At 43.0% G+C, this 20,841-nt stretch overlaps 1 protein-coding gene across 1 annotated transcript; it reads right to left on the bottom strand.

Moving 5' to 3' along the window:
- Positions 1 to 3,507: 3,507 nt before the first annotated feature.
- On the bottom strand, positions 3,508 to 4,335 carry LOC122932849 (claudin-3-like). Its single transcript, XM_044287489.1, has one exon. The coding sequence runs from the start codon at positions 4,333 to 4,335 to the stop codon at positions 3,691 to 3,693; it is 645 nt and encodes a 214-aa protein (XP_044143424.1). The 3' UTR covers positions 3,508 to 3,690.
- Between the last annotated feature and the right edge of the window lie 16,506 nt (positions 4,336 to 20,841).

The following is a 20,841-nucleotide window of genomic DNA, read 5'->3' as shown; positions in this document are numbered from 1 at the left end:
CCTGATGCACACCTAGAGTAGAAACTCCATTTTGAAAACTACAGGATAAGATGGCAGTATTGTTGGTACTAGTTTAGGGTACATATGATTTTTGGTTGCTCTATATTACACTTTTTGTGAGGCAAGGTAACAAAAAATAGCTGTTTTGGCACCATTTTTATTTTTTGTTATTTACAATGTTCATCTGACAGGTTAGGTCATGTGCTATTTTCATAGAGCAGGTTCTTACGGACCCGACGATATCTATGTATACTTTTTTATTTATTTAAGTTTTACACAATAACAGCATTTTTGAATAAAAATAATATCATGTTTTGGTGTCTCCATATTCTGATAATCATACTTTTTTTTTTTTCTGCGATTGTCTTAGGTAGAGTATAATTTTTTGCGGGATGAGATGACGATTTGATTGATATGATTTTGAGGTGTGTATGACTTTTTGATCGCTTGCTATTGCACTTTTTGTGATTTAAGGTGGCAAAAATGTGCTTTTTTTACATCTTTTTTTTTTTTTTTTTTTTTTATTAACGGTGTTCACCTGAGGGGTTAGTTCATGTGATATTTTTATACAGCAGGTTCTAACAGATGCGGCGATTCCTAATATGTATACTTTTTTATTTATCTTTTACACAATAACAGCATTTTTTTATAAAATTAAAATCATGTTTCAGTGTCTCCATAATCTGAGAGCCCTAGTTTTTTTTATTTTTTGGGCGATTGTCTTAGGTAGGGTCTCATTTTTTGCGGGTTGAGATGACGGTTTGATTAGTACTATCTTGGGGTGCGTATTATTTTTTGATCGCTTGGTATTACACTTTTTGTGATGTAAGGTGACAAAAAAATGGCTTTAGGGGTTAGGTCATGTGATATTTTTATAGAGCAGGTTGTTAAGGACGTGGAAATACCTAATATGTATGATTTTTTATTTTTTGGAGCAGCATCACTAATGAAGGAGTGGATCATAAAAGGACGTGCAAAACATTGACACCGGCCATGTGCACATGGCCGGCACTATAATAGAAAATGCCTATTCTTGTCCGCTATTGCGGACAAGAATAGGACATGTTCTACTTTTTTTTCAGAGCTGTGGACCTGAAGGTCGGGGGTGCGGAACGAAAGTGTGGATGCGGACAGCACACTATGTGCTGGTCGCATCTTTTCCGGCCCCATTGAAAATTAATAGGTTCACACCCGTTCCACATAATTGCGAAACGGATCCGGACCATTCATACGGACGTCTGAATGGAGCCACCTTTAGAGATTTTTCTTTTAGCTAAAAGCAGAGGTGGATCCTAAGGCCCCTTCCAGCCGAGCGTGAACGGATTAGGTCCGGATGCGTTGCAGATGCGTTCAGTGAAAAATGCGCGATTTCGCAAACAAGTTCATTCAGTTTTGTCTGCGATTGCGTCCAGTTGTTCATTTTTTATTGTGGGGTGCAATGCGCATTTATGCATTTTTCACGCGCGTGATAAAAAACTGAAGGTTTACAAACAACATCTCTTAGCAACCATCAGTGAAAAATGCATCGCACCCGCACTTGCTTTCGGATGCAATGCGATTTTCACGCAGCCCCATTCACTTCTATGGGGCTAGCGTTGCGTGAAAAACGCAGAATATAGAACATGCTGCGATTTTCACACAACGCACAAGTAATGCAGGAAAACCAACGCACATGTACACAGAGCCATTGAAAGGAATGGGTCCGGATTCAGTGCGGGCGCAATGCGTTCGCATCAGGCATTGCACCCATGCGGAATACTTGCCCGGCTGAAAGGGACCTAAAGAAAGGTTTATACTTCAGTTTTTTTTTTTTTTTATCCAATTTCAATTTTATCTAAAAAAAAAAAAAAAAAGCAACCACTGAAACTGTGAACACATCCTTGTCATGCATGTTGAAGAAACATTGCAGATGAAGAGAATGACCAGTAAGCCTTGAAATGCTCGGTACACAAGGAAAATCTGCCTTCTTCAGGTTTACCTTGAGGCGCAGACTATCTTTTTTTTGCAGCCATATATATGAAGTGCTACTTTATGAGGCTTATATAAGATTTCTCCTATTATACATCAACACTGAAATATAAAAACACAACTGTCAAATACAATGTTTTAATATTCATGGGGGAGGAAAGACACATAAAATCTCACGAGTTGTAATGTTGCAGCTACTACCGTGCTAACTGTAGATATGTACTGTTGCACCAGTGCTAGTGTAGGGGTACGGCCACGTGGTCAGGTTTCCTGATGCAGTTTCGGAATCCAAAACTAGGAGCGAATAAAAAACAAAAATCAGAAGAGAAGTCGGCCCTTTATATTGTCTCTCCTTTTATGATCCACTACTGATTTTGACTTCCAAAACTGAATCAGGAAACCTGACCGTGTGGCTGTACCCTAAAGCTTAGGATTTATTGGAAATATCTGAATCAAATATCTCTAGAAGGTTTTTGTGTCCTGAGCTGATAATACATAAGTAAATATTCAGTTAATAAGACCTGTACACCTATCAGTCTGCCCCTATCAAAAGCACACAGGGAAAAAGCAAATATGAAATCCCTAAAGTAAATTCTTCATTCAAATTATATTCATGGTCTTCACCCATAGATAGCTGCCCGAAGGCTTATTTGGCCGACAGTTAAAAGGGTTGATCAGCGCTAAAATATTGATGATCTGTCATTATATGTCATCAATATCAGATCGTTGGGAGTGTGACTCCTGGCACCCCCACCAATCAGCTGTTTGAATGGATAGCAGCCCCTGTGCGAGCACTGCTTCCGAAACGTGTATGGTACTACAGTAATCCAGAGAGACCCCCGGTATAATCGCTATTTGCCACTTGATATAGTAATGCAACCTTTGAAACCTTATAAAGATCCGAAGCATACTAAGGAACGGCGCGCTGCATTTGATATCAAACAAAACAGTTCAACCACGTGGGACGCTGAACAGAGGTACGCACCGGCAGCGATACGGGGAGCCAAGAGGCAAATACCGCTCAAGTGAAAGACCCACTCCGCAGAATGCGACAAAACCTTCTATAACAAGGAACAGTATACTAAGTATAGCGGTAATGACAGACCGAGTCGCCACTTATTCCATCATTTATATTGAATAAGGAACATAATATGTATATAATATGAATTATGAATACTAATCAGTTATATCCGGATGAAGCTATTCGAGTATACTATCATACACAGTGTTTCATGAATTGGAATTTCTTTTTCTACTAGCAATCATGTGCATTGATCTTCTTCCCTGCTAAACAATCATGTGCATTGATCCATGAACTAAACCAGATTGGTCACACTATCGTTCGCATTACGAAGAACATACCAATCAATTTACACATAATATTTGGATTAAATTAATCTTTATTGAATATAATCATCGTCATCAATTAGAGAGAGAAAATAAAATCATGAAAAACTGACATTGCTGTTCGGTAATCATGAAAAACTGACAATTATTGAATATTGATTTTCTCTTTATAAAAAGGACTTTTTTTTGTATCGGGTGATTATACCGTCTAGATGAAATAGATGCAATAGGAGTATATGTAACTTACTTCCTCTGGATTTACCAACAGTTTGTATATTTGATAGTATGGGTTCCTGTCCCCCGCAGCCATAGTAATAAACACTTGCAGCACCTGCTGCCTACACTGAGCTGGACAGGAAAACATAATATCATATATTAGACGTAGTCTTTCTGATCATATCCAGGATTCGTGGACGTTACCGCTGAATAAGCCACTCTTGATGCAGGGTATTTCTCCTGTTTTGGTGGGCAAGTGCCGCATAGCAGGGCACCTCCAAGCATTAGAAGTGCTGAAGTCGCCCACCCAATGTGTATTGATGTCCCCAACTCCCTCTTTTGAGCATCCACAACTAGAGGGTTATAGAAATCACGATTAACTGCATTTGCTGACCAGTAGACAGAGATGAGTGTCATGAGTCCTGAAAGAATAAAGATAACCCCAGATACAATCGTGATCTTGGCTTTTGCTGACTCATCTTGAACAAAATTGGTCCACTTCGCTCCAATGATGGAGATGAGGATTCCAAATATACCTATGATGATGGAGATAGCCATCAAGACTCGAGAAGCTTGAAGATCTTGAGGAAGCCCAAGCAGGGAATCATAGACTTGGCACTGCATTTGCCCAGTGGTTTGTACTACACAATTCATCCACTGTCCCCCCCAGATAATCTGGGTCACCACAGTGTTGTTGCCGATTAAGGCAGTCACCTTCCACATTGGAAGAGCACAAGAGACAAAAGTGCCAAGCCAGCTGATAATGGAAATTGTCACACCTAGGAACTCAAGTTCCATAGACATGATACCAATTGAGAAGTGTCAAGCGGAACTGAGGTGCTACACTCCTTTGGAAATGGTTCCCTCTTACTTTTTTCCCCTTTTGTAGAAGATGAGCACTCACCACCGAAGAGTGTTCTGTAGTTAGGGAATATTTTGCTCTTGTTGAATGAGTTCCTCTGTTTACTTCTTTCCAGTTCAGAGCCTTTAGCTGTTGCTCGTACAATCTTTCAGTCTTGTTCAGGGATACGCCTTGGTATTGTTCAGTACCTCCTGGTGCTTTCTCGTGATCTGTCCCTGGCTGAATGTTCTCTCTGGACTATTGCCCAGGTTAGCCCAACTAGAATGTCTTTCAGATAACAGATGGTAAATTTTCTAGTTGTGTCTTCAGACTCGCTCACTGAGACCAGCTAGTGTGTAACGGATCCTTGCACCTGTCCTTTATAGCTGCATCAGGTGCAAGTGATGTCACAACAATATAACTGGTACATTACAGAAAGGCTACAGAAAGTAAAACATTAAACTGAATAAGCGCTTTACATTTCACCCACAGAACCACACAGATCATTCCACTTTTAACTGCGTATATCAGATTTGTCTTACATTTCTGTTGCACGTTAGTATAGGTATATGTACATGTTCACACATGTACCTATATCCCTCATCAGGGGAATGTAAAGAGGACCTGTCATTTTGCTGATTATTTTTGAAATGGTTTCCTAACCTAAGTTTATTTTTCCTTGCACTTACAGTGCTTTACACGTTATCTGTATGCTTAAACTTTCACATGACATCAGAGTACAGATGAATGCTGTCATTCTTCTAAGCATCTTTTAGGTGACTATTACAATTTAAAGGGATTGACCAGGAATTTGAGAAAGATGATTTGTTTTGCTGTGTTTTTAGGCAAAAATTGCCAACTCCAGAATTTTCATAGAAGTCTATGGGAGATATTAAATGCTGGGCAAACAGGCGTTTTTACCTAGTGGTGTATTTTTTCACCCTTGGGGTGCATTTTTGCATTTAATTGCAGCATGCTCTAGGTCTGGCACTTTTCTCCCATAAACCTCTATATGCAGTGTGTATCAGTGTTTTTTTAAATGGCTTTTTTGCATGCTTTTATCCCCCTAATGCTTTTTTCCCATACAGCTCTACAGAGAAAATGAAATAATGGGAGGCACATATTTTTTTAAAAACTAGGCATGCGGAAAATAGCATTAAAAACACAAGGTGCTAAAACACACTAGAGGGACAAAAAAAAATCTAAAATATTTTTTTTTTATCAAGGTATGTGTTTTTTCGCCCCAAAAATGCCAAAATGAAATTTTGAGTTAAGGAGCCCTTAAAGTGCATGTCCAAGTTATTTCTATTGATGATCTATCATCAGGATAGGTCATCAATATCAGTTCGGTGGTGGTCCGACACCCCTGCTGATCTGCTGGTAGAATAGTAGGCGTGCACCGTGGCATCGCAGCCGTCTCTTCATTGTTTACCTGCTCGCCATCGCAACAGCAGTGGTGAGCAGGTGTAATTACAAGGAGCTGTCCTCTTCATTTCAGTGGGATGGCTCGTTCCTAATAGCTTGGACAACTCATTTAAAGAGGACCTTTTATGGGTCCAGACATTATGAAATAAGTATGGGTTTGTGTAGGGCATAGTTCATGGATGTAATACTGCTTACTGGTTTGTCTGTCCGGCGCTCTGTTTCACCCGCTGTGGCCCCGGTTCACTTTGCCCGCTTGATATGCTAATGAAAAGCATCGGTACAGGGAGGAGGAGACTGTCCTGTTTCTGAATGGGCGTCTCCTTCTCACTGGCTGTAGTGCTCTCCAATCACAGCGTGGAGGGTCACAGCCAGGGAGAAAAAAAAAAACTCACCTTCTCCCAGGCCGTGACACTCTCCTCTGTGATTGGACAGCGCTACAGACAGGGAGAAGGAGACGCCCATTGAGAAACAGGGCAGTCTCCTCCTCCCTGTACTGATGCTATTCATTAGCATATCAGGCAAGCAAAGTGAACGGGGGCACAGCAGGGGAACGGAGCGCCAGACAGACACACTAGTAAGCAATATTACATCCATGAATTATGCCCTACACAACCCCCTACTTATTTAATAATGCATGGACCCATGAAAGGTCCTCTTTAAGTTTCCTTCACTTACAAGTTTTAAAAAAAAACATTTTTTTGGGGGAATTTATTTTATTAACCGCCTCCGGACCGCCTAACGCAGGATTGCGGTCTGGAGGCGGTCGATTCATTCCTCCTTGACGTGCCCGCGCGTCATCTCGCGAGACGCGAGATTTCCTGTGAACGCGCGCATACAGGAGCGCGCGTTCACAGGAAACGGCAGGTAAATGAGTGCATCTACAGCCTTGTTCGCTGGCAGACTGTAGATGCGATTTTTTAACCCTTGAAAGATATATCAGACGCTGTTTTGTTAACAGCATCTGATATACCTGCTACCTGGTCCTCTGATGGTTCCTTTTGCTTGGATCGACCACCAGAGGACACAGGTAGCTCTGTAAGCAGCACCAAACACCACTACACTACAGCCCCCACCCCCCTGCCACTTATTAATCCCTTATTAACCCCTGATCACCCCATATAGACTCCCTGATCACCCCCCTGTCATTGATCACCCCCCTGTAAGGCTCCATTCAGACGTCCGTATGTGTTTTGCGGATCCGCAAAACACATACGGACGTCTGAATGGAGCCTTACAGGGGGGTGGGTGATCAATGACAGGGGGGTGATCACCCCATATAGACTCCCTGATCACCCCCTGTCATTGATCACCCCCTGTAAGGCTCCATTCAGACGTCCGTATGTGTTTTGTGGATCCGCAAAACACGGACACAGCGGATCTGCAAAACACGGACACCGGCAATGTGCTTTCCGCATTTTGCGGATCCGCACATTGCCAGAGCTATATAGAAAATGCCTTTTCTTGTCCGCAATAGGAGAATAGGACATGTTCTATAGGCTCTACAAAAAACGCAGTGTTCGCCCGATCAGGCCTGATCTTGTGCGCACACTTGCGTTCAGTCCGCCCCACCGCAGTGACAGAATTTTTTTTTTCTGATCACTGCAAAAACACCGTAAAATCGCTGCGGCGCTATAAAAAGATCACTTTTGAGGGGCATGGCGAGTTCATAGAAGATACAAACGCAAAAACACAAATGCAATCGCACTCTGCAACCAGCACTCTGCCCTGCTTTTACACTACGTGCAGAATTATTAGGCAAATGAGTATTTTGACCACATCATCCTCTTTATGCATGTTGTCTTACTCCAAGCTGTATAGGCTCGAAAGCCTACTACCAATTAAGCATATTAGGTGATGTGCATCTCTGTAATGAGAAGGGGTGTGGTCTAATGACATCAACACCCTATATCAGGTGTGCATAATTATTAGGCAACTTCCTTTCCTTTGGCAAAATGGGTCAAAAGAAGGACTTGACAGGCTCAGAAAAGTCAAAAATAGTGAGATATCTTGCAGAGGGATGCAGCACTCTTAAAATTGCAAAGCTTCTGAAGCGTGATCATCGAACAATCAAGCGTTTCATTCAAAATAGTCAACAGGGTCGCAAGAAGCGTGTGGAAAAACCAAGGCGCAAAATAACTGCCCATGAACTGAGAAAAGTCAAGCGTGCAGCTGCCAAGATGCCACTTGCCACCAGTTTGGCCATATTTCAGAGCTGCAACATCACTGGAGTGCCCAAAAGCACAAGGTGTGCAATACTCAGAGACATGGCCAAGGTAAGAAAGGCTGAAAGACGACCACCACTGAACAAGACACACAAGCTGAAACGTCAAGACTGGGCCAAGAAATATCTCAAGACAGATTTTTCTAAGGTTTTATGGACTGATGAAATGAGAGTGAGTCTTGATGGGCCAGATGGCTGGATTGGTAAAGGGCAGAGAGCTCCAGTCTGACTCAGACGCCAGCAAGCTGGAGGTGGAGTACTGGTTTGGGCTGGTATCATCAAAGATGAGCTTGTGGGGCCTTTTTGGGTTGAGGATGGAGTCAAGCTCAACTCCCAGTCCTACTGCCAGTTTCTGGAAGACACCTTCTTCAAGCAGTGGTACAGGAAGAAGTCTGCAAGGTAAGAAAAACATGATTTTCATGCAGGACAATGCTCCATCACACGCGTCCAAGTACTCCACAACGTGGCTGGCAAGAAAGGGTATAAAAGAAGAAAATCTAATGACATGGCCTCCTTGTTCACCTGATCTGAACCCCATTGAGAACCTGTGGTCCATCATCAAATGTGAGATTTACAAGGAGGGAAAACAGTACACCTCTCTGAACAGTGTCTGGGAGGCTGTGGTTGCTGCTGCACGCAATGTTGATGGTGAACAGATCAAAACACTGACAGAATCCATGGATGGCAGGCTTTTGAGTGTCCTTGCAAAGAAAGGTGGCTATATTGGTCACTGATTTGTTTTTGTTTTGTTTTTGAATGTCAGAAATGTATATTTGTGAATGTTGAGATGTTATATTGGTTTCACTGGTAAAAATAAATAATTGAAATGGGTATATATTTGTTTTTTGTTAAGTTGCCTAATAATTATGTACAGTAATAGTCACCTGCACACACAGATATCCCCCTAAAATAGCTAAAACTAAAAACAAACTAAAAACTACTTCCAAAAATATTCAGCTTTGATATTAATGAGTTTTTTGGGTTCATTGAGAACATGATTGTTGTTCAATAATAAAATTAATCCTCAACAATACAACTTGCCTAATAATTCTGCACTCCCTGTATGCTGGATGTCGAATAAGGCATTGGTGTACATTTTGGCCAAAGCGTAATAAGCCACTCACCACATCAAGGTCGCCTTCATGAGTGGTCCCTAACACTAGTTCCTAACTGTTATGGGCCACGACAGCCACACAAAGTCCAGGGAGCGCAGGTACAGGATGCCGCCAAGCACACTCTGCTTTTAACCCCGTCCGGTGCCATTACAGCTTTCATCGGATCCAGGGATGCAAGTACCAACATGCATGCTGAGCCCACTATATACTTCTCCTGGAGCCAAATGGCTACTGGTAGGTGCTATATAAGCAGACTCAGTTTTATACTGACTTTTAAACTACTAAAACCAGCCTCCAGGGCAGACTAACTGGTCAGGTGATCGCCACGCCTCCAATATATGCTACAAAGAAAAAAATGTGGGGGGTTCAGTCCGCACAACCCTATGCAGGTGCACATTGCTATGGCGAAATACAGATACAAACGCAAAAACACAAATGCAATCGCACTCTTCAAACCAGCACTCTGCCCTGCCTTTATGCTGGATGTTGAATAAGGCATTGGTGTACATTTTGGCCAAAGCGTAATAAGCCACTCACCACATCAAGGTCGCCGCGGATCTGCAAAACACGGACACCGGCAATGTGCTTTCCGCATTTTGCGGATCCGCACATTGCCAGAGTTATATAGAAAATGCCTTTTCTTGTCCGCAACTGCGGACAAGAATAGGACATGTTCTATAGGCTCTACAAAAAACGCAGTGTTCACCCGATCAGGCCTGATCTTGTGCGCACACTTGCGTTCAGTCGGCCCCATCGCAGTGACAGAAATGTATTTTTTCTGATCACTGCAAAAACACCGTAAAATCGCTGCGGCGCAATAAAAAGATCACTTTTTGAGGGGCATGCCGAGTTCATAGAATAATTTTCTTTTTTTTTTGGCACAAGCTAGCGGATTTTTCTTTTTTTTTCTTACAAAGTCTCATATTCCACTAACTTGTGACAAAAAATAAAATCTCACATGAACTCACCATACCCCTCACGGAATCCAAATGCGTTAAAAGTTTTAGACATTTATATTCCAGACTTCTTCTCACGCTTTAGGGCCCCTAAAATGCCAGGGCAGTATAAATACCCCACAAGTGACCCCATTTTGGAAAGAAGACACCCCAAGGTATTCCGTGAGGGGCATGGCGAGTTCCTAGAATATATATTTTTGGGCACAAGTTAGGGGAAAATGATTATTTTATTTATTTTTTTCTCTTACAAAATCCTTTTTCGCTAACTTGTGCCCAAAAAAAATATATTCTAGGAACTCGCCATGCCCCTCACGGAATACCTTGGGGTGTCTTCTTTCCAAAATGGAGTCACTTGTGGGGTATTTATACTGCCCTGGCATTTTAGGGGCCCTAAAGCGTGAGAAGAAGTCTGGAATCCAAATGCCTAAAAATGCCCTCCTAAAAGGTACTCATTGTAATTTGGGCCCCTTTGCGCATCTTGGCTGCAAAAAAGTGTCACACATGTGGTATCGCCGTACTCAGGAGAAGTAGGGCAATGTGTTTTGGGGTGTATTTTTACATATACCCAAACTTTGTGTGAGAAATATCTCTGTCAAATGACAACTTTGTATAAAAAAATGGGAAAAGTTGTCCTTTAGAGAGATATTTCTCTCACCCAGCATAGGAATATGTAAAAATACACCGCAAAACACATTGCCCTACTTCTTCTGAGTACGGCGATACCACATGTGTGACACTTTTTTGCAGCCAAGATGCGCAAAGGGGTCCAATTTTCAATGAGTACTTTCAGGATTTCACAGGGCATTTTTACGAATTTGGATTCCAAACTACTTCTCACGCTTTAGGGCCCCTAAAATGCCAGGGCAGTATAATTACCCCACATGTGACCCCATTTTGGAAAGAAGACACCCCAAGGTATTCCGTGAGGGGTATTGTTAGTTCATGTAAAAAAAAATATTTTTTGTCACAAGTTAGTGGAATATGAGACTTTGTAAAAAAAAAAAAAAAAAAATTATAATTTTCCGCTAACTTGTGACAAAAAATAAAAACTTCCATGAACTCACTATGCCCATCAGCGAATACCTTAGGGTGTCTACTTTCCGAAATGGGGTCATTTGTGGGGTATTTCTACTGTCTGGGCATTGTAGAACCTCAGGAAACATGACAGGTGCTCAGAAAGTCAGAGCTGCTTCAAAATGCGGAAATTCAAATTTTTGCACCATTGTTTGTAAACGCTATAACTTTTTCCCAAACCAATAAATATACACTTATTGCATTTTTTTTATCAAAGACATGTAGAACAATAAATTTAGAGAAAAATTTAGATAGAAATGTAGTTTTAATTGAAAAATTTTACAACCGAAATTGAAAAATGAATTTTTTATAAAAACATTTTGGTCAATTTCGATTAATATCAAAAAAAGTAAAAATGTCAGCAGCAATGAAATACCACCAAATGAAAGCTCTATTGGTGAGAAGAAAAGGAGGTAAAATTCATTTGGGTGGTAAGTTGTATGACCGAGCAATAAACCGTGAAAGTAGTGTAGTAAAAAGTGGTCTGGTCATTAAGGGGGTTTAAGCTAGGGGGGCTGAGGTGGTTAAACTTTATTGATCTCAATTTTACTAGACTAGACATTAGGAATACCTAATATTTCAAATTATAGCTTCTGCCATTATCTAATAGTCTTCCACCTATGGCTGACCTGAAGGTCCTTGTTAGATGTCGATGGGATAACAGTGGGAGTCCCTCACTATTGACAGTGGCATCTAAGAGGTTAGCCTGGATCAGAGATAACTCCATCCCAACTATTACAGCTGAATACAACAGCATATTGGCTGCACCCCTCCGTTGACGAATATTGATTTCTGCAGGCAGGGGGGAGCGATTCCGGGGAAAATCGGCGTCAGGGACCAAGTAGGTATTGTCAATATGGCTGGTCCAGCCACTGTAGGGGCTTATTCACTCTTGGATATCTCCTTTAAGGTACCCAAAGGCCACAAATGCCGACCTAGACTAGAATTATTTAGTAACACAGCTAGAAACATCCCTGTACCTCATATGGATCCAGAGATCTTCCCATTCATTGTTCTTCTAGATTTATATCACTGTCACAAAACAGCGGGTGGAAACCCTCTGTCCCACATAACCAACCTCCACTAGAGGCGTTGTCTAAGTGGAGGTTTGTTATTCGTAGTACAGCTGATGGTGGGGATAGACTTTTGTGAGGGAAACACCATGTCACTTCCTTTTGAGGAGTACTGGCACACAGGGCAGCTGGTCCATGCGGACCAGGGGGTACCAGTGCAAGGAACAAGAGGTACAGTCATAGCAGGCCAAGTCGTAAACAGGAGTGACAGTGCAGGACTGAAGGATGAGACAGAGGGGAAGTCAAACAAACAATGGGACAGGGCAGGTGGCACAGGTATAGGTCAGGCAATCCGGATCAGCAACAGGACAGTCCAGGCAAAGCAGGCAAGAATCAAACAGGTAGTGAAGTCCAGAAACACAAGTACGGGTCAGGTATACAGGAACACAAGCCAGATTACAGCAACCTTTACAGGACACAAGGTCATTTGACGCTCAGGCACCTGGTATGGGGGGCTGGACCACTAAAATAGGTGCAGTATGGCTGGGATTCGTCGTTGCATGGGTCACATGTGTACAACCCTTACATCACAGTAAGTAATACTTGCCAGCCCAGACTGAGGTGCTACAGGAAACAGGCTAGAAGGCATGCTGTGTCCAGGGCAGAAAGGAGACTGTGGAGTGGATTCCAGAAGGTACAGCATCTGCAGGCACAGAGTCCAGGACTAGTGCATGGAAAGACATCTGCAGCAGATCACCGCAGCTACCTGCCCTGTAATGCAGCTGGATGTGTGCAATAACAGAGACGGCCAAGGAGGACAGTGCTCACTTGAGCACAGAGCCTGATACCATGGTGGTGAGTAGGCGAACACCTGCAATCCACAACCGCTGTTACAGTACCTTCCTTACGCCCCCTCTTCTCGAGTCCAAGACTAGACCGGAACCTCTTTATCTGATTTGGGGCATGGATGTTCTCCTCTGATTCCCAAGATCTCTCCTCGGGACCAAAACCTTTCTAGTCCACCAGATAGCAGGTATTCTTGCCACACTTCTTGATTAGTGATGGACGAACATCTGCCGGACGGTTCGCAAATGCGATAAAATGTTCATGAACCTCAAGTTCGTGGCGGGTCCAATTCATTTTAATGGCAGGCGAACCTGAAAAACCTTCAGCTGATATTTGCAGCCAAGAAATAATTACTAGAAGTGCACAAATAGTCCCACAACATGGACAGTGACATACCAGATGTATTATTCGAATTTGCGATCTCCAATCATAATTTTTTTTTAATGCAAAATATCGGCAATGTAATTTTCGCGTACGCGCATACGCAAATGCACTATACAGTACCCAAATGCACTATAAAGAAAGTATATTGGTATATAACACCCCGCTTCAATACCGGGATGACTGGTATATCACACCAGTAGAAATGATTTGTTCCAATAACGCTTGTCCCTCTATATACTTGCAGTATCGCAGCAGAAACACACACAACTGCCGCACAATACAAATGCACTATAATATACTTTCTAACATAGAAAGTATATTATAACATTGTACAAGGAAGGCAATCCATTAGAATATACATAAAGATAAAACGTAACCTTACTTATAATTTTACTATCGGGGTCCATTCACACGTCCCTAAGTGTTTTGTGGATCCGCAAAACACGGACACCGGCAATGTGCATTCCGCAATTTGTGGACTGCACATCGCCGGCACTATAATAGAAAATGCCTAATCTTGTCTGCAATTGCGGACAAGAATAGGACATGTTCTATTTTTTTGCGGAAACGAAAGCACAGATGCGGAAGTGCGGATTCGCAAATGCGGATGTGGATCCGCAAATGCGGACAGCACATTCCAGCCCCATTGAAAATGAATGGGTCTGCACCCGTTCCTCAACACTGCGGAACGGATGCGGACCCATTTTTCGGACGTGTGAATAGAAAAGATATTCCTCAAAATGAAAATAAATTAAATTATTAAAATTAAGCAAAAAGCATAGATGTGGTAGGTGTGCTCGGCGGCATTAAATCAGGTGCTAGGCGGCACCAAATCAGAAACCATATGTCCTACCACAATCCAGGGGGTTCCAGTGCACATCCATGAATCCCGAAGGGAAAGCAAAAAACATCCATCCCTGGGCTAGATGATGATGTGGTATTGAAGGACAGGGTGGACAAAGAACTGTCCCTGATATTGCCCTACAGGGGGGTGCTATTCTGGCCCTGATAGCCTAACCACAAACCACCCTCCCTGATAAGAGCGACCCCATCTGGAGCCTTACCCTATATAAAAATGGCCCTAGTAAGCCCCTAGCTCCTAGGCCCCTGACTTCATCTATGCGTTTTTGATTCATTATAAAAGTATAAAAGTATATTATAAGTATATCGCAACCCTCTGTGTATCACACATATCGATAGCACACCTATACTAGTCCTTAAAATGACTTTTGTGGCCCTATTAGCTAGCATTTAGTGTCCCTAACAGCCTGCCCCTGCTCCACATAGCAACCTCTCCCTACACTGGCAAAACACTGAATGTAAAATGGCGGCCAGATCTCGTTTATTTATAAGGTAGGGGGTATGTCCATGTGCTGAAATGTCTCAATTGGCTGTCTTGTACCACCTGATGGATGTGTCATGGGTCAAAGTTCTTCACAATGTAAAAGAATATGGCAGGCGCGAATTTCTCCATATGTTCGCATGTTCGGCGAATTGCGAACACGCAAAGATCGCCGCAAAACGACCGCAGGGCGAACCGCAAGGCCATCTCTATTCTTGATGTCCAGGATGTCTTTGATTTCAAAGACAGATAGCTGTACTTCTGGCAGAAGATGGAAGGTCCTCAACAAAGTCCATGGCAATGACTACAGCCCAGTTGGTTTGGTCCTAGAGACTTAATTCTGAGCACAGATGGTGCCGGCAGACATGTAATCACACACATCTTTTATAAAAGTGGGCCACCAGTAATGCCAAAGTCTTTCAAATTCCAGGATGACTGGCCAGTTTGGAGTTGTGCCCCCAAGCTAGAATAAGTTTCCTCTTAGCAGGTGGTACGAATGTCCTCCTAGGAGGAATGTCTGACCAGAACAGGAACCACAGTGATCAAGCAGGCAGGATCAACAATGTACTGCTGGAGGAATCAAATGACTGAGACAGAGCATGTGCCTTGATGTTCTTCTCGGCTGGGCAAAAGTGAAGCTCAATATTAAAATTGGAGAAGAAGAGTGCCCATCTGGCTTGGCGTGGGTTCAGACATTGGGATGTCTGCAGATATGTAAAGTTTTGTGGTCGGTGAAGATGATCACCGGATGTTGAGCCCCTTCCAATAGATAACACCACTTCTCCAAGGCTAGGTTTATGGCCAGCAGCTCTCTATCTCCTATACCAGAGGTCAGCAACCTTCGGCACTCCAGCTGTTGGAAAACTACAATTCCCAGCATGCACCATTCATTTCTATGAGAGTTCTTATAAGAGCAGAGCCAGTATGCACGCTGGGACTTGTAGTTTTTTAACAGCTGGAGTGCCGAAGGTTGCCTACCTCTGTCCTATACAGTAATTCCTCTCAGCAGGGGAGAAGAGCTTAGAGAAAAACTTGCAGGTAAACATCTTGCCCTTGCAATCTTTCTGTAGTAAAATAGCATTGGCAACCAAAGGCAACATCTGGATGGTGCAGAACAGGAGCAGAGGCAAAGGAGGCAGAAGACTTCTTTAATTGGACGAAAGCAGCTTCAGCCTCAGGAGTCCAGACTTGGCGTTCCCCCCTTTCTTAGTAAAGGTGTAGATCGGGGATATAAGAGGCGGGAAAATTAGGAATGAACTGGCAATATAAATTAGCAAAACCTAGGAAGCGCTGTATGGCGTAAAGACCCTGATGGCTGGGCCAGTCCATTACTGCATTCAGTTTTACAGAGTCCATCTGCAACCCGATTCTCTCTCAACCACTGTAATATAAAACGTACATGCCTACGAGACCAGATCTGGAGAATATATTAGGATGTCGTCCAGGAAGACAATCACATAGACATAGAGCAGGTCCCAGCAAAATGATTTCCTGGAATACCATGGGAGCATTGCATAGTCCAAAGGTCATGACGAGATACTCATGTGCATTATTAGAGATGAGCGAATTTTTTATTTTTTATTTGATTTAATACGAATTAATTCATCACGAAGCACGTTAAAAATCAACTATTTCCTGGCTGCAGTAATATTAGAACGCAATTTCGCCCCAATTACAGAATAAAGAATTAACAGATTTACTTATGTATAAAAGAATGTGAACAAACCAAAATCTGTGGTATCAGGCTGCAATTTCACCCCAATTACAGAATGAAGGATTCATGGATTTGCTTACATATAAAAGAATGTTAACCCCCTAAAATCAGTAGTGTTAGGCCGATATTAAACCCCAATTACAGAATAAAGGATTAATGGATTTACTTATGTATGAAAGAACGTGAACCTCACAAAATCAGTACTATCAAGGTTGCAATTTCTCCCCAATTACAGAATCAAGGATTAGTGGATTTTCTTATGTATAACAAAAATGTAAATACCCCAAAATCAGTATCAGAACACTATTTCACCCCAATTACAGAATAAAGGATTAACGTAATTAAGTATGTATAAAAGAACTTGAACAGCTTCAGTCTGTTGTGTCTATGGCCCATTTGGCTTGCTCTCAAACAGGAAGTCCTATCATTTGAAGTGACTGGCATCTTTAGGTGGGACCATGCATGTAGCAGAAACTCAAAAGCTTATCTTTCCATTCGTATAAATCACTTTTCATCCCCTAGACATTCCTTTGCTCTTCCTTTCTGTGAATTCCTTCTGTATTTTTGTAAATCTGTTGGTCAATACAACTACAGCAATACCAGATTTATCGTTTTTGTTATATTGTACTAATTTTTTTTTTCTGTCGACTGAGCTGTCAGCTTGTGTTTTGTAGGGTGAGATGTAGTTTTTATCGGTATTATTATGGAGCACATTGTTGAAATCGGGCAACTCATTTAAGTAAACAGAGTGAGCAAGTGGTTTCATTAGCAGAGCGGAACCACTGCCAAACGCCTCTGAGGGTGGTTTATCTCCCATAGGAGGGGCTTTTTGCTTTAACTTACTGCAGGTCTGTCACGTATGTGCCATGGTTGCAGCTGGAAAGGTCTCTTGGGGGTCCTATAAGGTGCACAGGCTGTGAGGAAGAGTAGGCAGATGTACACAATTCAGAAATGATTACAGCTTTTAGCAGCACAATGCCGCACCACTTAGGACACATGATAGGGAGGTAGGACATCTATTAACAAACATGGTACTGTGAACCCTCTTATTCTTCCAAAATAATTTATTTAAAAAAAACTGCATTTTAGGAAACTTCTTTAAAGGGGTTTTCCCAAGAAACATATTCTACAGTTTTCGTGGGCTACTCTGTGCCCACAGGCTGGGACAGGAATCCCCAATATTATGACCAGAGGCCTTCTGCAAGCTTTGTATGAGGTCTAACCTTCCATTTCCCCTTCCCCCTCCCCTCAGACTCCAACACAATACCTGCCATATCTATCAGAGGACTACCCTTTTTCCATCACATGCCAGACATTTATGGGACCAGTTGCAATCCTGCCCTATAACAGCTTTGCTTTATCAGGAAGATCCCATCATTTCCCCTGCATATCTTACAATATTCCCACTTTTATCAAGTTTGCCGTAAACTCCTTACTTCTAAATCCACTATTCGACAACCTACAGAATTTGAGAAGGCACTCTTCTCTACCCAACCTATCCTGAAAGTGATGTCCAAATTTTACAGACTATTGCTAATTTCCTCTTCTCCTTCTGTACCCTCATTTATAGTGAAACAGGAGGAGGAATTGAATACAATTTTTCTTTGATACAGAGGTGCAACAAGTCTTGTCTAGATCACATGGCTTTTTCAGGTGCATTCGCATAATTTATACACTTGTAATTTATACATTTAAAATTTCAGCTTATTCTGGGTTTTGAAGTCCAGGAGATGGTCCTATCAGTGATTGACAGCTGTCTCTGTATACACAGGCATAGAGGGAAGCCTTTCAATCACTGATAGGACCATCTCCTGGACTCCAAAGCCCAGAATGAGCAGGAATGTAAATGTATAAACTACAAGTTTTACAGAATCTTTTCCAGGGCCGGTGCAAGGATTTTTGCCGCCCTAGGCAAGATAAAAATTGACATTAACACCTTATCAGATGATCTGCCCGTATCATGACATCAAATATGTTCCACCCCCTTTCTCAGCATTTAAATTAAAAGAACTGCTATGTTTCCCTTAGGGTTAATCAAGCTTCTTGTAGCTGTCTCCCTGACAGCCGCTAGAGGTGCTTCCGCGATTCTCACTGTGAAAATTACAGTGGGAAGACGCGGAACATAGTTTTGAATGCGTGCGCATGCACATTCACTGCTGAGAGGCGGATCGGGAGAAGAGTTCCCAGTGCCGGCGCTGGAGAAAGGTAAGTGGTTGAAGGGGTTTTAACCCCTTCAGCCCAGTGGGAGGGGGACACGAGGGTGCCCCACTCCTAACAACTATATAGTGCCAGGAAAATGAGTTTGTTTTCCTGGCACCATAGTGCTCCTTTACCACCAGTACTGCACAGTGTCTTTTCTCTGCAGGAACAGGCTATAGACACCAGTACCACTACATTAAACTGTAGTGGTTCGGGGACTATAGTGTCCTTTTAATGTGAGGTAAATTAGTTTCCAATGTAGTATTAATAACTAAACAATTAAATAATAAACATATTGCATTGTCTACTTACCACCAGGACAATAAGATGATGAGGTCTCTGGCTGCAGTCTGGCTCTTGGTCTGGCTCTGGGGACTCCCTTGTCACTCTCTTCTATCCCCCTCCATCCCTTGTCACTCTCTTCTATCCCCCTCCCTCCCTTGTCACTCTCTTCTATCCCCCTCCCTCCCTTGTCACTTTCTTCTCCCCGCTCCCTCACTTGTCACTCTCTTCTCCCCCCTCCCTTGTCACTCTCCCCCCCCTCCCTTGTCACTCTCTCCCCCCCCTCCCTTGTCCATCTTATCCCCCCTCCCTTGTCACTCTCTTTCTCACCCGCCCCTTGTCACTCTCATTCCCCCCCTCCCTTGTCACTCTCATTCCCCCCCACCTCTAGTGTAGCATGGCCGAGCTCTGTTCGGTCGGCGGTACAGGAGCATTTGTTTCCTGTACCCAGCCGGACTGAAAGGAAGTGCACACTAAGTGAGCACTTCCTGTCAGTCCGGTCGGGTACAAGAAACAAAAGCTCCTGTACCGCGGACCGAACATAGCTCGGCCACGCTACATTAGAGGCGCTTCCCTCCTGTCAGTCCCTCTCTTCAGGCTGCGCCCTGGCGGTGCACAATCATAGAAGCGCCAGCCCGGGAAGTGTGGCAGCCGCCCGATGCGGGGGAGGGCCCGCCGCCGTACTTAAAAAAAAAAACTTGCGGCAGGACTGGCCCGGCCGCCACTTAACCAGCGCTTTTCTTTTAAACCGCACAGGGCTGGCGCCTCCTGCTAAATTGCTCCCTAGGCAGCTGCCTAGGTCGCCTTACAGGTGGCGCCGGCCTTGATCTTTTCCCATAAAACAATATATTAATCTGCTCAGCTCCTCCTGCTCTATAACATGCTGCCCGCAACTCAGACACCATGTTCAACATGACAGATTCCCTTTAAGTAGGGCAGCAGAGTTGGATGACCCAATGTCACGGAAGGTGTACAGGAAACAAGACAATACAAAATGAATATATGACTCACTGGGAGCAAAAAGGGAGACCCCTGCATAAGACCTGGCACTCTCCCTGACTGCTCAGCCTATGCGAACATCCCAATGGTAGATGATCGCATATCCTCATACCTCGACTGTATAACACCTGAACACCCTACAATAGTGAGGGGACACGACCACCAGCTCCCTACACTAGACACGGAGGGAGTCAGGGTCACCTGGGATCCAGCAAACAGAAAATCACAAATGAATGTACAACACTTATCTTGTAGAAGACTGGGAAATAGGATCAGCATGCACACACACTCCAGAAAGTTGTATAAACCGCACACTAATGCATTATGGGGAGGAATTTAAAGGGATGCAATCAGTCCAACTACATGACAGGCTAACGATATGAGGAACTGAAAACCAAAACAAAGGAAGCTCAAGGAGGAGGTTCTGAAAGGCATCTGTCAGAGCTTCTCAGATGTCTGGTGGTGACACACGCTTTTCGTGAATACTGATATGAAAGTGAATTGTCGGATATCACTGGACAGTGACAAATATCCAAAATGTCAAATAACATGCCTTTTGGACAAGAAACTACTTACAGTAACATCTAGTGCTGCAGTGGAGTAGTGAGAATAATGCGTAAGGCAATAGTTGTAACCACCTGTTCTTATATGTTTCCCTTTTATAATTGAGGCACAATTTTGTAATCCTGGTGGTGTCACAACCAGACAGCTGAGAAGCTCTGACAGAAGCCTTTCAGAACCTCCTCCTTGAGTTTTCTTTGTTTTTGGTTTTCAGTTCCTCATCTCGTTAGCCTCTCTCAGCTGTCATGTAGTTGGACTGATTGCATCCCTTTAAATTCCTTCCCATAATGCATTAGTGTGCGGTTTATACAGCTTCCTGGAGTGTGTGTGCATGCTGA

Source organism: Bufo gargarizans, chromosome 3 (assembly GCF_014858855.1).
Source record: "Bufo gargarizans isolate SCDJY-AF-19 chromosome 3, ASM1485885v1, whole genome shotgun sequence".
NCBI lineage: Eukaryota > Metazoa > Chordata > Amphibia > Anura > Bufonidae > Bufo > Bufo gargarizans.
The sequence above is the reverse complement of the archived record's forward strand: the minus strand, read 5'-3'. Positions and strand labels throughout refer to the sequence as shown.

Bases quoted from the DNA above. Each gene is read 5' to 3' on its own strand.
- LOC122932849 (XM_044287489.1), bottom strand. From the start codon at position 4,335: ATGTCTATGGAACTTGAGTTCCTAGGTGTGACAATTTCCATTATCAGC.